The sequence below is a fragment of the Nomia melanderi genome, chromosome 7 (genome assembly GCF_051020985.1).
Source record: "Nomia melanderi isolate GNS246 chromosome 7, iyNomMela1, whole genome shotgun sequence".
Lineage (NCBI taxonomy): Eukaryota > Metazoa > Arthropoda > Insecta > Hymenoptera > Halictidae > Nomia > Nomia melanderi.
Window position 1 is genome coordinate 8,162,512 of NC_135005.1, and position 18,156 is coordinate 8,180,667.

At 34.3% G+C, this 18,156-nt stretch overlaps 1 protein-coding gene across 4 annotated transcripts in view; it reads left to right on the forward strand.

Annotated features, from left to right (window-relative positions):
• LOC116424351 (protein couch potato) overlaps nt 1-18,156 on the forward strand; it is a 183,094-nt gene that overhangs the window by 143,639 nt on the left and 21,299 nt on the right. For all 4 annotated transcript variants that reach the window (XM_076369077.1, XM_076369079.1, XM_076369075.1 and 1 more), the window contains exons 7-8: nt 2,418-2,551; nt 13,785-13,993. In XM_076369077.1, coding sequence (XP_076225192.1) covers nt 2,418-2,551; nt 13,785-13,993 — 343 coding nt within the window. The remainder of the gene's footprint in view (nt 1-2,417; nt 2,552-13,784; nt 13,994-18,156) is intronic.

Sequence of the window (18,156 nt, forward strand, 5' to 3'; positions counted from 1 at the left end):
TATGGTCGATCTGACTACATACAGGGTGTTTCTAAAATATACGCAACTGATAAGACGTATGCAACTCATTAACACGTTCGCTACCAGCGTCACATATTTGTGACGGCCGTAATCCTATATTTTATATAACGAAAATGAAATTAATCCTATAGATATTGTTATTAGAAATTATAAACTGCGACATTATGTTTAGGAACTCAATGGCTCGTTTCAGTTTCATTTTTCTAATATTTTGTTTAGAGGATTTATTAGATTATAGAAAATATTATAATTGAGGAAACCGTCACCGAAATAAACGCTGGTAGCACACGTTCCTTTACGATTAAATTGTTTTGCTATTGACCTATGTCTTACAATTTTTACAGTGGTGCAAAGACATTATACAAAAACATTAACAAGAAAGGGGTGTAGAGATTAAGATGCATTAGACAACAAATCAGTGAATTTAATTTTTAAGTAATTATTTTAACAGACACGTGGTTGAACATTTATCCTACCAGGTGACCAAATCGCCTGAACGGAAAGCTCGAATTTGTTTAATGCCATGGGGATCACCGGTGACCCCCAATCAAATCGAATTACTATAGTTCGCTCAATTAAAGGGGAAGTATTTGAAAGCATTCCTATATTATAAATAATGCTACCCAATGCGGTGGTATTCAGCTAGATGAACGTGGAACAATAATAATGTAATTCAATCAAATGATTTAGTACTACGTTTTTTTCCATTTTGTGTATGCTGTTCTATGAAATTGCGCGGCATTCAACATGTTAAACTGACAAGGAAAAGTATCAAACCCGGAAATTCGAAAAATTATGAAACTTTGTGTACAGAGTAAGTCAAGCCTAATATATCGTAGTCTTTTTTTGTGTCGAATTTCATTTTGAAGGGATGAAACCACCCTTGGAAAAAGTGCAAATTTTTCTTTCCCGAGAACGGTGAGGAATAGCGAGAAAATGTTTAAATGCATTGTACTTTCACGTATATAAAATTGAAAAATAAAATGTTCAAAATTTAAACTTTTTAAATATATTTATAATTTATAATTAACACTAGAATTACCATGCCCGTCAAAATGGCGGGTCTCAGTTTTCAAATTTCACAATTATTGATGTTCCAAATGTGTTAAACGTCCGAAGAAATTGAAAAAATGTGCTGTTACAATTTTTAGGAGGAATATATATCACATTAAAGGCTTGGTAGTTCCAGTGTTAAATCCTATTTGCAATCTTCATGAGTCTGACACGATATCATATGGCAAAGGTTTAAGAAATTTTGTCACTAAATTAAAACGATTGCTCGTAATGTACACGTACCCTATAATTCCGAGTAGATTCAAGGTCACAAAATTCAAAAATTTATATCCCGCGTGGACGGGATAATTTAGCCGGAGGGGGTCAAATTTGCAAACGGCGCGCGGCGCGAGCGGCAATTGATTGTTTCTCGCAACGCGATCGCGTCGCGTTACAGTCGCGGCTTGTTAGATCGATCGAAACGTTTCAATAGAATTGTTATATTGTTTCGTGACAGTTGCCGGTGGCGAGTAGCGTGTCACGTAGCATTTTGACGGGGAATTTGTTCCATTCGCCGATGGTTCTCCTACGGGAGACTGACAATTCGTAATTTATTCATGAATACGCGAATAATCTTGGCTTAATTGAAATAGAAGACATTAGTTCACGTTAATGAAAAACGAAACGATTTATTTCTGTAACGACATGGATAGACGGACTCGCCGCTGAGATTGATGGGAAGAATTTCTTCGGAATTTTAATATTTCATTTTGCGCTAGTTGTATACACAGGGTGGAACGACAACGGCATTGGGATTAAAGTCTAGATCACATTTGTTGTATTATTATAATATAATAATTAATATATAATTACTATGTTTTTATTATTTTGTTATTGCTACTATATAATATAATAGTTACTTATATTACTATGTATTGTTTCATATCATGTATTAATGTAGTATGTAATACATGCTATTTAATAATATAATAATTACATTTTCCACTTTTCGTTTCTTATTTGTAGAAGAACTTTACTATTACTAAATTACTATTACAAAATTACTATTACCAAAGTGCTATTGCTGAAGTATTATTACCAAATTCCTATTACAAAACCACTATTTACCAAATTCCCATACCAAATCACTATTATCAAATCATCATTACCAAATCACCATTACCAAATTCCTACTACCAAGCTACTATCACTTCATTACGATTATACTACTAAATCAATTTCATCATCCATTTCTCAGAGAAGCAACCGTTGCCTTTCAATAATCGCAAAAGAACAACCTAAAAATGGGTGACATTCCTACCTGTACGGTAGTTCTAGTATTAAGACGCGTCCATCGATGCTCGCGTTTATTAAACCTCACTTAACCGTTTATTCTATTCCAGATCTAGGGAACCCATTCTTCCCTGGTGGTCCTGAATTGTGGCACCATCCACTGGCGTACTCAACGGCTGGAGAATTGCCGGGCGCACTGCAACATGCGACGCTGGTCCATCCGGCGTTACATCCTCAGGTCCCCGTACGTTCCTATCTTTGACTATCTGCAGACAAAGCTCTGGAGCCGCCGACGAGCGCCCCGATGCACGTTAGTGATACATGATCGTTATACTCGATTTACTATACGATTACTATACCAACTAGCAGGTAGACGAGCACGTACGTAGTAGAACGATCGCGGGACCACCTTTCCAACGCTTCGAAACTGGGCTTCTTTGCTCGAACACCGAACATTATTGGAGAAACGAATTTTAACACGTTGACTACCACGAGAATTTAAATCGTTCCGTATAACATTACTTATCGTATCACAACAAACGCAAATGGTGTTAGAATTAATTAGCAATGATTTGGTTTCATAGTTCTTAACACTAGAACTATGTACCAGTAAAAATGACTAGTTTCAGGTTTTTTAGTTTCGCAATTACTGATATCTTCAAAGCATTGAATATTCGAAATGATTTTGGAAATAAATAGCATCACTTGAATATTATAATGAATGTCGAAAGAAACTGAAAATAATCTATTGTTATAATTTTTATAGGGATTACATATCAATCATATTAGAGTAGTTCTAGTGTTAAGACACACTATTATTTAGCTATGTGCCTACGTAGCTAAATATTTTGATACAAGATTTCTTCCTGTAATTGTTTTCAAGTCATTTCGACGCTCCGGTCATCGGTAAATTGAAATTTAAATATTTTTCTTTATTGAAAAGGGAAATTGCTTCGATAGGTCGTGCAATGTGATATATCGGATTTTTCCACAGTTGCAACTTTTAAAGAGATTTGAAATTTACGTGTTTCTTTTTTATTGAAAAGGGAACTATGTTTTGATAAGTTGTGTAGTGTTAAATATTGGAATTTTTCGTAGTTGCAGCTTTTAAAGAGATTTGAAATTTAAATATTTTTTCATTGAGAAGGGAAATACGTTTTGCTAGAACGTGCAACGTGCAAATTTGTGTCAGCTGCAACTTGATCGTTCAAGTGATTAGTAGACTGTAGGTCTTTATGTTAATTCAAAGCCTTAAGAATGTAACTGAATTTTTCATTGAATTTTTTGAACTTTTCTTTGAGTTCTAATATGATGATATTTCAACAATTTTATCATATTTTTCTGAGTTATGCGTCTATCGATACGTGGTAAGTATATTTACCAAAAAGTGTTATTTTAATTATATCGCTGTCGAAAAGATAAATTTGGAGAATTTATTTTATTTTTCGTTTGAAAATAGAAATTTTGCCAATTTTTCCGAAGTTATTCTTGCTACTTGAAGAATTACTATATCATAATAAAGTTAAGATCTTGGAGTCACGCCATTCGTGAATCGAGATGCTGATTTGCATGAGCAGCTATCGGATGCATGTTAGAATAAATTCGTTTTATACATATTAACCTTTTGCGAATGCTGTAGAAGTTATTTCTGCTGTTTTAAAAATTACTACATAGTAAAAAGAATAAAGCAATCTTGATACTCGGTAATTTCATGATAAAGTTACTTCTCGTAAATCATTCTCTTACATTCGTTTCACTGTTTATAAAGTATTCATGAAAAATTATTAATTACTATATTATAAAGTAATACAGAAATTATTATATCATATTCTATTATCTATATTATATTATAAATATTTTATATAGATAGTATTACAAAGTATCACGTTAAAGTATTAATAGTATATTTTAATAGTGTTATTATTAACTGATTTCTGAAACCATTTTCTAATTCTGTAATTTCCCTCAACAAAATTCTTTTATCGCCCTTATCACGAATTATCTTCTACTATTTTCGACTTGGTGTGCTTCGACTAATTGCATTAAAAATTTCTTGATCACATCTTGTAATGATGGCGTATATTTACTTAAAAAAAGAAAGAGCGTAAGGTTATAACATCTGCTGTAATTTAGATAAAGGTTAATATACAATTTTCGTGTAATTTGGTGGTGTAAGAAAAATTGGCGAAGATTAGAAAGTATACAGTGACTTAATGTCTCGAAATTTTGTATTAAATTTCAGGCACCGAATTACGAACTCGGTAACAATCTCCCACAAAATCTCTGTTGTAGATTTCCGTAATGGTTTCTGTACGAAAACGGTCTACTCCATCGCGTGATACACTTAGATTTCGTCTCAGACCCTTCGTTTCGAAAGTGACCTAAAAAATATACACGAAAATTAGTGCACAAAGTGTGTGTCGATTAAAAAATTTTAACGAAAAATATAAACGTTCGCAATTTCATCAAAATTAGACCATTTTATTTAGGAAAATTTATAGAAAATTTTTTTAATAAAAGAAATTTTAAATAAAACAATATTATTTGAAATTCTATTAGTTTCTTTAGATGTAAATGCCCTTAAAATTAGATTTGTCATCTAGCGATCAATTTACTTGAAAGTTTATTATTAGTAGAAAATTAATAATAGATAATTTTATTACAATAAATAATCCTATCATATATTTCATTACTAACAATATCAGACAATTTCAACTTCCTCGAAGATTCTATTTCGAAGATTTTCATCGGCAAATGTACATAAATCTCCAATCCGTACCATTAATCACGTAGCTCCATGCAGGCTGTACAAAAACCACAGAAAAAGAAAAACGACAACAGACTCCACGGGAAACCAATTTTAACGAGAATCCAATAAAACTCCAGTAACAACGGTGTTCGAACAAACTACTCGCTTAACAACAAAGCAGCAGCTCAAGGTGTTCCAAGGCTCCACGAAACGAAGTCGCGCGCCCCATGAACTTGTTACTTTACGACAAGGTGGGGTCGCGACCCGCGGGTTAACACGAACATTTTTCTGCATTAAGGAAACCTCGTTCGGAAACTTAGCGTTCCCCAGTTCTCACGCGACGATGCGATAACCGATTTCGGGATCCCGAAAGTTTCCGGAACTTCGTTAATTACGGCCGGCCGGTCGGCCGGGTTTAATTATCGCGCGACCGTTTAAATCCACGGTAAACAAGCGATCAACCGGTTTTATACGGCTGAATTTCGAAGGAATTTTTGCAGCGTGGCCCGCGACGTCTGCGCCATTCGTTCGTTCCATGCGAGCCGCGATCAGGAACAGTGTGGCACGGCCGGGTACAGGGATCCACCAAACAGGAGATATTGATTTTTAATATCGCCTAGTCCTGTGCCAGGTTCACACGGGTACCTATCGCGCATTATCGCGAACGATATCGCGAACGATGGAATCCCGCCTCGAATCGTGCACGAGCGATAGTTCCAGGGCAATAACGTTCTCCCGGGTCGAAATCGGAGATTCGCCGATGGATATCCGCGTGCTAATACGAACGGAGGATGTTTCGGTTATATCGATCGTTAGACTACGAATCTTTATGCAGTTGGAGTAAGTCTGGGGGAGATGTACATGTGTACTAGACGACGTCTGTTCACATGTCCCACTAACTGAAGGAGCATGTGCAGCAAGGGGACATGGACTCTTCGGGCACAATTTGACAAAGTCGAAAAATGGGTATAATAGGAGAAAGCGAGACAGACACAGTCCTCCGAGAAACGAGGATCGAGGCGGGAGACTTCAAAGCGATGCTGCACGCGTCAGATATGAACATGCGATAAAAGAAATATCAATTTCATTAATTTCAATCTCACTTTCTCAAATGTAGTGCCAGTGAGTTCTTGAGATTGTTGCGATTAAAATAAGTCCAAACACCATGTAAATCGGATTAGTTTTGTCGATTTTAAGGAAATTAACCTTTAATTTTGTTAATTAGATTAAGTCGGTGAAATTAGTCCGATTTACATCGTGTTTGGACGTAGGTTAATCACGACAGTCGTAAAAATTCACTAGCACTACGTTTGAGAAAATAAGATTGAAATGAATGAAATTGATGTTTCCTTTGATGAGTCACCACCTCACCAACTTCAACACAAAATATATTGTCAAGAACATCACTCTGACTTTATCCTATACATATAACATGTCTGGCTGTCTTTTTTAGTTTTGGTGTTATATGTAAAAAAATGTGATAAATATTTGAATGAGCACCTTCCATATATTATACACGACAATTTGTATGTATTATATATTCTCCTTCACTTATTGAATTTGTTTCGTATGATATACAGCAATTAGTTTCATTTAGATAATAGAGGTAGGTTAACACCTAAGGGGCGTTGCACCTCCATCCCGTAAAAACTAGCCCCACTAGTACCTACCATTATGTCTGAATGAAAGTGATGTGTGCATATAGTAAAAAACAATATCAATAAATACATGTGAAGGTGAAGGATTTGAGCTTAATGTGAAATTTTAATGCGTCATAATTTTTTAACCAACAGTCACTACCAACAAATTTAAATTACTAGGCACCCAGAACAGTGGCCTTCACAATATATCACAGCGTCAAGGTCATACAAAAGTTTGTCCTAAATAATTTCGATAGCTTTCCTTTTCCGGGCATATTTATACGAATCTCTTGAAAAATAAAAAAGACTGCTTACTACATATATAGGAAAAAGTTATTCAGAATAATGTCCTTGGCAATATACTTCGAGTTCATTGCAATCGGTGAGAAGGTGACTTATCTAGACATTTACCTCTTCCATTCACGAAGCTCGGCTGCCTTGATCTTCCACACATGATCGTTATTGGCTGCACAGCAGTAACGAAGGACGGAAACGAGATGGAATGCGACGGAGTGAGGTGAAACGATAGAAAATAAAATTTATAATGTCGCCAACTTCGTTCCTTTCGTTACATTTCACTACAGTTGTCGAGACATAAGCGTTTATCGATCAAAATGGGACACCCTAGACATCACTTGTACACAATAGCTAACAAAAATGAATTTTGTCGCGCATCGTTTCCAGATTAGAATTTCTGTGAGGGAAACAAATATATTCTGGGAGAAAGCGTTTGACGAGATAATGAGGCGGCAACTCGGCTAAACAGAGTATTCCATTTGCGAAATTCGCAGTCCGCTTTCATAAGCGTTTCCATTGTGAGCCGTGTAGAGGCCAGATTTTCGTGATTCTGTCTATTTACATTAGCAATGTCAATTCGAAAACTCAATCATAAAATACATTAATTACTTATCGTTGCCTTCAGAATAATCCGCGCTACACAACATCGTAAAATAAAACTGTAATTGAAATTCGATTTGTGACAAGAATCCTTACAAAATCTGGTAATCCATTATTTTATTCTGTGTACCGTATTCTTGCGTAGTTAGTTTATAAAGCTTTGCATTTTGCGTTCGAAATTTATTCAATTTTCAATGCCGAAACACTCGATCGATTCATGAGTCACAAAGTTTTTCAAGTTATAGAAGCTCGAGTTATTAAGGTTCAACTGTAATAGTAATAGGATTTTGATTTATAGGATATAGAAGTAGATTTTGACTTCTGGAAGTTTAGTTTGTCTTCAATTCGAGTTGTAGAAGGAAAATACGTACTAAATGCTAGGCAGATAATTCGAGTTACAGAGTCTTTGCATTTCAAATTGTATAGGTTTTTATATTGAAACGAAACGAACCGAAGAACTATACGAATTACAGTTACACATTACAAAGATTCAATATATCAGAGTTCAACTATACTGAACCCCAAGCAAATAACTCAAATTACAGACTCCTCGCATTTCAAATTCTACAGATTTCTATATCGAAACGAAAGAAACTAAAGAGCTTCACGAATTACAATTACAAGTTGCAAAGGTTCAGTATATCGAGGTTCAACTGTAAAAATCACTAGGCTCCGCTGACAACGCAAACAATTTGACTCGCAGACCTCTTCTATTTCGTATTACACTGGTATATTAGAACAGAAGGGAGTGAAGAAACTGTACAAGTAACAAGGGTTCCGAATCACAGAGGTTCGAGATATCAAAGTGCAACAGTACCGAACACTAGACGAATAATTCAAGTCACAGAGTCTTTCATGTTTCAAGTGGGACAGGTTTTTATAGCAGAACGAAAGGAAATGAATAAACGTCACCGGTTACAGAGGATCGACTGCATAACAAAAAATATTCAGTTACATCAATCCACAGTGTAGCAGCGCAAATAGAAAAAAGTCCGTTTCGCAATCGGTCTCCTCGAAGGAAAACGCGGCAACACAGGATTTCCGAGACAAGTAGCGCAACGTGTAATTACTCAAGCATCAACGGCGACATGTTGATAATGCGAAATTACGAATTGATTGCGCGTCACGGTGTCCCAGCGTTGCAAATAATCCCCACGTTGTCGTTGCATTGTTAAAGCTCGCTCGCGAGTTGCCGCTGCATATTTTAATGCGAACGATAGACACGACATTTATACTACGCGCCAAATGCAAATTAATCCAGCTATTTATTTTGGAACCGGCTTCGAACTATTTTCCAGAAAAAAAATCAAGTGATTTTAGAGTTTCGATCTGTTCTTCAAAAGAAAATCAAATTATTGGTTATAAATCTACCGCGAACTTTCACGCATTTACGGGAAATTTGTAAGTGTAGAGTTGCAAAGAATACACACAGTACGAATGAATGTGTAAAATAAAGTGTAATGCTTTTTAGGGTATTTCCGAATCGTAACGTACTAGAAATGGGAGATACGAAAGCATGAATTTTGTAGGGGAAAAAAGCAGAAATTTGAATACATGGGAAATTTGGAAGTGCAGAATTGCAGGGAATGTGCACGATACGAATGAATACGTAAAACGTCTATAGTGTAATGTTTTTTTTTATAATATTTTTGGATTCTGATGCGTTCATGGGAGATTTGGAAATATGAAATTGCGACGAATACGCGCAATACGGAAAAATACGTAAAATATCCAAAGCTGTACATACACAGTATTCGTTGAAAAATAATTTTATTAATTTACAATTAACTTTCAATCAATTCTACTTCTATCGTTCTATTTTATTATTCTGTCTTAAGGTATATAATTGTGCCTTGAAAATTTAAGTTTGTTTGAAAATCCACTGTCTAGTTACAATTCTAAATTATCTTTTCATTCTTAAACAGTTTCTTTTAAGCCACTTTCAAAATAAATACCTCAATTAGCTTAAAAATATTAACACTAGGTTTACTGACAATTATCGTACGGTTTATTTTATTGCCCCTAGAAAAATTGATGTTCGTTCGTTTAGGTCTCGAAAATAATGGATTTAAAAATAAAACCGAACTATCAATTGCACCGATCAAAACCGACATAAACATTAAACAACTAATGTTTATAAAATTCAATATCTGTCAGATTAACGTATCCCATAAACCTAATATTAACTTTTACACTTTTCCACGTTCCAGCCTGATCGTTGGAAAGACGGAATAAAACGGATCCGCGGCGATCGCGCGCTGGAATTTCGCGTTATTAAATCATCGATCGCGACGCGGCCTGTCTATAACGCGACTGCAAATTATGCTGCAATCGTATCCTGACACAATCCTTGCGTTAATTAATACACGCCCCATAACTCGGTCACGGACACCGGTTTTAATGGTGCATATTCAGCCCCCATGAATAATTCCATAAATCAGAGTTTTAACGTGAATTATCGGACGGTATTAATATTATTTGAGTTATGAAACGCGCGAATTACGATCCCGAGTTTCTGCGATTTTGAGTTATTTACGGTGAACGATGACGAACGAATCGTGATCCATTTCTTTCGTTCTGGGTTTCGTGAAATCGTCGACCACGCGTTAATACTGAAACTACCGAACAATTAGAATGACTTATTTGCGTCACTCGTCGAACACATCGATTAACTCCACGAAATAAAAATTAAAGGAAAGTGATGCAACGGTTAAGTACACTTCGATTTGAAAAATTTCCCTTTAAATGCAAAATCAAAACGTCATTATGCAATGTATTTTACTTAATCAACACAGTCATGCATTCAGTTTAACAAATATATGGAATACATAAAGTAGTGTATTCTTGAAGTAACATTTATTATTATTGCAATTTTTACAATTGCAAAAGACTTTTTATTACTTCGTAGTACCAAACTCAATCATAATGATATTTATATTAAATATGAAAAGTTGCATGAATTAGTTTAATGATAAAATCTTAAAAAATTCGAGAAGTGGAGTTAATTGATTTAGCCAGTGAGCGGCTCATTTCCAATTTTTTATAAAAATCAACTAATTTAGTTAGTTAAAAATTGAAATTCTAAAACTAATATAATTTACAAAAATTGGAACAATATGTTTCTTAATATTCGAAGGATCTCTTGGTCTTGTATCTGTACAAAAACACAAATTTAATTCAAAGTCTTTCGCAAAAACGCCTTCATTATTTAAATACTTGCAAAATAAAACTTCTGAAATAGGTCGATTTGAACCAACTGGTAAGTTTAGTGTTGAAATTAACTATGATTTATTCCTCAACCATGGTTAATACAACTACAGTCGTTGATAAAAAAAATTAGAGACACCATTGATGTCATCCTAGAGAAGATCAGCAATGAATCAGCAATCTGATTCTTGTCTGATCGTTTCCTGATTTTAATTCTTTATAACTCACGCTTAATTTCTTAGCTTTACACTTGATCTTAATAACTGAAACGTCCAAGTGCTCTTTTTTATATTTAATTACTAGATAACGTTGGATTTAATTTTGGTTAATACTTAATACCTGTCTTTATTCATACTTTTTCTTAAATCTGTCATAAATAAGAGAACTATAACTTATATTCCAAATACTTCGCACGAAATAATACGTTTTATCAATTTTATTTTATTAATTCGCTTACATCATAATTTATATCTTATAAACAGAGTTTCATTATGAAGAATATACAAATATTTTAATATGTTAAGTTGTTCACATTTAGAATATCGTGCAACAAGATTCGTTGTAAAATTACAATAAAGAAGCTACTGGCAACCGGAACAGCGTCAATCACATGCTTCAACGTGTTTTAATTGTATAATACCTAGTTATATTAGTCATGGTTGCATTTTATATACCTTTTTATGCAAGATTTTAATCGTGGGAACGCGACGAAAGTCTTTCAGGAATCGGGCATAGGAACACCAGGAGGATTAAAAAAGAATAATGTGCTCGAAAGTGTGCAATGCTTTCTGCAGTTGGCTAATCTTAATACATCCGGGAAGTCATGGCCTTAAGCTGGATTCTCACTATTCGTTAATACAGCCCGGTGCTCTCTGTTGAAATATCTTTAATGGAACCGCCTGCGAATGTTACTGTGTGAAATCCATTAAAGAGTACGTATTTTCACAGGGACCAGAATCCGGCAGTTTTAATCGATAACGTTGTCCAAAAATGTTCAACTTGTTTTAGGTGAATTCCTCGATTTCCTTTTTAGATTCAGATACGAATCGAATAATCGTTTCTCTGTTTCATCTTTCGCAAGACAATAAATATTCAATGATTGAATCGTTTCAATTATTGGAAAATTTAAATTTGAACGGGAAATCAAATTTTCTTTTCTTCTCTCATACATTAAAAATTATTTACAAGTGGGATTTTCTGAATTTTCTTATAAAAAGTAATACTACAGACTCTTCTTAGTAAAATGATGCAATTTTTATAATATTACCAACATTCACATGTGTTCAACAGTTTTTGAAAATATTTTTCAATATTATGTAACAAAATAATACAGTAAAAAATAAGTTTACAATATACTAGACTAAATAAAAATATACAAAAAGAGAAACTAAAAATTTGTTGGACAACGTTAGTTTGGCGAATGTCTGTAGAGAAAGAGAATAACAAAATAATTTTCCCTGATATCCACATCGTTTCCAATCACAGTTCGTTGACAATAAAAAAGAAATAATTTATATAACAAATTGGAATAAAAAAACAATTTAATTCGACAATATAAGGCAATTTAATTTACTGTGAAAAAATAATTTTATTCCACCATAAAAAATAATTCTATTCAACGATTTAAGAGAACAATTTGATTTAGTGTGAAAAAATAATTTAATTCGGAAATGTAAAAATACAATGTAATTTAACGTGAAAAAGTAATATAATTTAACGATTTGGAGGAATAATTTAATTTCACGTGAAAAAGTCAAGAACCATGATTTTTGTAATCTAAATGGAAAAGAACAACAGAATAATAATTATTTTTTCAATGGAAGTGTCTTTGATTACGAATAATAACTACGAGTGACCGAAATATATATAATTACGTAGGAATCTAGATAAAAATTATTATAATAAATCTAAATACTTATAAACAGTAACAAAATTTACTGTATCCATTTTTTGTATTAAGATCCAGCTAGATTTTATTATTAATCTCCTCGATTTCAATAATAAGCATCAATTACCGATCTTCGTTAGACGAATTTTTCCGATAACTTTTATTTGTGCTCCCTGCTGTAAACAAATCGAAATGAACATTTTAGAAAACCTCACCCCTAATTGTAAACAAATCTAATAGATATTATCGCAAATCTAAATACATTAAGTATTTAGAAAATTGACAAAAACTTCGTCTTAATGTCCTCGCACATTTTCTAATCAACATCCTCAACTTTAATAATGAACTACTTTCAATTGCCAATCTTCTGCGATAACCACTATCCCCGATAACTTCAATATTATATTATCAAATTAAAATTGTCAAATTGATCATTAAAATTATGTCTAATTCCGATCATTTCTGTGGTAACTGTTATTTTCATCCTCTGGAGGAAATAATGCTTAAAAAGCTATACTACACTAATAAAATCTAATCCGCACAGTGAACATTGAATAATTGCAACGTCGCCAGCCCCACTACATCCCCATTAGTTAACCTTGATACAAAATTATAAATGAACCGCTCACATCAAATCGACGATCTCCAGGTTTCGAATTTTTTCAGATTTTATCATTAAACCGGTTCATTCAGTTCTTTTATATTTAATATAAATTTCATTATGACTGAATTTGGTACCATGAAATAATATAAAGTCTTTTGCTCATGTAAAGATTACAATAAAAATAAAAATCACTTCACGAGCATACTATTTTATATGTTATAATACATTGTTCGGTAGTTTTAGTGTTAATGTTGACGAATGCTTCGACCTTCAGTCTTTCTTTTCCCTTCACTCGTCTTTTCTACGTCCGCCATGCTAGAATCCTCATTTCTTACGGTCGAGTCGATTCTAAAACTTACCCCTTCGTAATTGCAGCATTCAGGTCTCGATGAGTGTCGCGATCATCCAATGTTCGCTGTACTAACAAATAATTAGATCTCCACTAATCTGTACTAATAACGCTAAAAAACTCGTTCTGTTTTCTGATTACAGGCGCCCATGTCTCTACCGCATCCGACGACGCTGACGTCGATACACGCGTCGCTGCCCCATTTCTTACCCTCGCCGGCACTGGCATCGCCGGTGGGCTCGCCCTCGTCACAGCCGAACATAGCCGTCAGCAATGCACCGTGTTCCACCCTCTTTGTGGCGAACCTGGGCCAGTTCGTTTCTGAGCACGAACTCAAGGACATCTTTGGCAGGTTAGAGAACATCCCACAGGCGAAACGTTCCCGTTGAGAACGCCGCGAGCCAGACAACGCGACTTGCCTCTCGTCGAGAGGGACTCGGCGCTCGTCTGGCCAGCGTTATTGTCTCCTTTCCATTCCGCGATTATTACACGATAATTAATACACCAATGGCGCAGATTAATAGACTAAATAGTATTTTTGTGCTCTCGCAAGAAAGGGATTTTGCGAAATGTGTTTGGATTCATTACAGTACAACGTGGTTGATAATATTAATTATTATTAACATTTATTCTTACGGTATTATTCGTAATGTTGGTTGTTATTCATTCTCATTGTTATGGCGTTATTAATAATGTTAAATAGTATTATTAGTAATTGGAATATCATTCGGTTATCCAGTGAATAACACGGTTTCTGCGGACTTACTGTATTTTGAAAGATTGAGATGAATAGAATTGTTTTTAGGCGAAAGCATATTCTCCCTCATTGTTTGTAAGTTAATTATCTGTGCGTTATAATAGGATTTAATAAACGCATCGTTCTTCTTGATTGTTTAAAATGATAAAGGTTTATAAGAATCGTATTGTTCATGGGATTATCCAATAATATTACAATGAGTAATAATAATGATTAATAATAGGTTATATCATTAATGATATTGTAATTATAAGGATTAATAGTAATCAATATTACTAATAATGTTTATCATAATAAGAATGAATAATAACTAATATTATTAGTAACATTGTAATAGTAATATTTAATTAATCCAAGAACATTTCACAACAGCTTTTCCTTCGAGAACTCAGAAATAATAATTAGACCACTATTATTCCGATCCACGCGTATTATTAGGTTATTAATCATGAAATGTCGATTCGTGTATCATTTACTCACTAAAAATCCAACGTTTCATGTTTAACGACGTAATATTTCATCGAGAACGCGTTTAGTACATTTTCAGCGGACGATTGTTTGTCGACGGAGTTCTTCCAAAAGAGCTTTGGAATTTTGAAAGCAATTTTTGCGATGGTCTTATGAACTTTCTGGGAAATAGCGAACAGGAGGACTGAAAGTGTCATTTTGTATCTAAGAATACCAATTTGGGAATATAAGTAGTGTTAGCAGAATTAGCGATTGAATTTGAAATTGACTTGATTAGAAAGATATAATAAGAACGCTGATTGGTGATACAGAAAACTTAGTTTGAGCAGTCGAAGCAAACAGAAAACAATATATTGATACGTATGGCAGTGGGGACGTTTTAAACGAACGCTTGTAATTAACTGTACATAATCGAATTGGTTAAAGTGGATTAAGAGATTTAACGATCGTAATCGAGGGTATTTAATATAAGCACTTCTATAGATTGAAAAATCTTAATATTCTTACTACACACAGTTTTCACATCCAGCTTTTTCGGAATAATTTCTTAAAATTAATTCGATAAACGCCAATTTACTACTTTTCAAACACAAACTCGAACACAATTGAATATTTAAAGCATCAAAGGAATCTTGTGCAAAAACACATAACACAAACAATTATTCTTTACCTTCCATATTCACATTTTTCCTATTTCAATTTTTTAGCATTTCTATTATTTTATTTTCTTCTAATCCATTAATAAATATATTAATGTTCAGATATTTTACGTGACCGTTCAATCTTATCTGTAATGTATCTCCGAATGAGGTCGCTCGATCTAGTTTAGACTGTCAGATATCTATATATTTACAATTGTTTTTAGTGTCCTACTGAATCTTGCACAGAAGCCTATTTAACTGTCCTTCTCATCTACATTTACTATCGTAAATGTATTTTTATTTTGTTAGGTATTAATGATATTTATGATGTCATAGTTCTTTTAATCCTCCAGTTCCCAGTAACATCGCCTTGTAATCACATATTTCAATACCAGTAAAATGCGAATCATTGAACTAGTCACCAAGGCACCAGTACAAAATCAATATAACAATAACCATCTATTTTTTAACAGTCATAATAAAACAAAGAATAGAAAAATATTTTTGTAACAAATGATAACTTAGTTAACGTATATTGTAAAAATAAATATATATCTCCTAAAAGTATATATTTACGATCCAAAGGGTTAACCCATTATCCATTCATACCTAATTCGCGTTCTGAGTTAATTATAATTACAAAATGAATCATTTACACTCGGACAGCGCTATTTAATTTGACATATGAAAATGATAAAATTTAATATTCATACATTTCTATTTATGACCTAAAAGATTAAGAAAAATGTGTCATCTCTCCTCTAATTACCCTATACAGTATTCTCGCGATTAGTACCCGGTCCGATCTGCAGGATGAGTAACTACCCGATAGTCATTTCCACCACTGAGGGGCAAGTCCCCTCGGCAAGTCAAAAAGTTTGACCGTCGAGCAGTTGTAATATAATACGCTGTTCAATGAGGTAGATATCGGTGAGACAATATTAATGCGCTAATAAAATTCTTTTATGAGGGACATTTCGTTTTGTAAACGAAACGTTTACTAACGCATTTCTGAGATTTTTCTGATTAAGACAAGACCAAACACGACATCCTTCAAGTCACAATTTACTAGAAGAAAATAGATTATTGTAATTCATTCAATGAATAAATACATTGCAAAATATATCGTGTTCGATCTCGTTTTAATCAGGAAAATTTTACTATTCAATTGGTAAAAGTTTCAATTAGTAACAGTGAAAAACAAAAAAGTTCAACATTGCATTAATACTAGAACTGCCAGAGAGGTCAGAACGACCCATTCTTGATTGCTTCTTTAACAATGATTAAAAGCATAACAGATAATTCTCTGACAAAATTACTATAGAAATTGATTCAACACAGGCAAGCTGAATTGTAAATCAATAGAAATCTCAGTAGTAGCACTGATGGAGTTTCCACAGAAAAATTACAAAAAGTCAATTTGATTGTTCGGTAGTTCTAGTATTAATATCCCACATTCATCTGTTTCTTTTGTTCCTTCCGAAGGTCTGGCATCTAGTTCTTTCATTCGCATTGTCCTCTACAGAGAACAAACAGGAACTCGACTCGGATCTTATCTCGACTTCGAATTAACACCATTGCACAATTAATACCCGGTCGCAGACCCGATTTTCAGGTACCAATCACGAGAATACTGTACACAGAAAACAATATCAAATATGAAACTTCTGATACACTCTGTATATCGTTCGAGTTTCTCGACAGCTTTTGAAGCCGAAATTTTGCTCGTTCCTCGGCCGGCGTCTCGTGTCCGCGTTTCCCTCTCTAATTATCCGACATTTCGTCCGCGATTACTTCGATTCCCGAGGTTGACGATTAAACGGCACGCGATTGGCTCGGGCACCGTTACGGTTTTCGGTGCGCAATTTCGGTACGCGGCCGTGAAACGCAACGAGCAAATAATCGCCGCGAAGTATGCTATTCCCGGAGGCATTACGGTTACGCTCGCATAGTAAATTATTTTCGCGTGCTCCGCCATGCGGAACCTTCCCACGATTCCGCGTGCGTAACACGTACTTACGTATCGGGCCGCAATTCGTCACGACCTCGACGCGACGCGGAACTTCTTCCGATACCTTCTTTCGACGTACTTTTTGTAGCGAGGACAGGTCAATGGTGACGCCACAGGATTGTCACCTGAACAACGGTACCATCGAAATCCTCGACTAACGTGTCGGGGAAAATAGAGTAAAATGGAACGCTTTTCTTTGAATCGTAATTACAAAGTATCTGCAGCAATGAACGCATGAAACCTTTTTTTGGAAGTCTTGAATAGACATTTGGCTGCAAGGAAATAAAAGATATTTTTAATCGAAATATTTAGTTACGAATGAGAATACGATTTTGTAAAGGTATCTCTGCAAGGGTAATGTTATATTATACATCATGTGTCATCTTTTTTCTCTGCACTGGTGCAATCGAATTGGTCAGTTTTCATCTCATCTTGGATTTCAATTTGCTATAAGATCAATGCGATTACACGTAACCAGTTAAAACTATAAACGAATAACAGCAATAATTTAAAAAAGCATTCAGAATTTACAGTTCGGCATGGATAAAGAAATCACTGTGAAAAATACAGCTCAAGAAACATAGAATCCAGTACTGTAGTTACCTTGTTCAATTTTTTACTCTCGTACTCTACCGTAT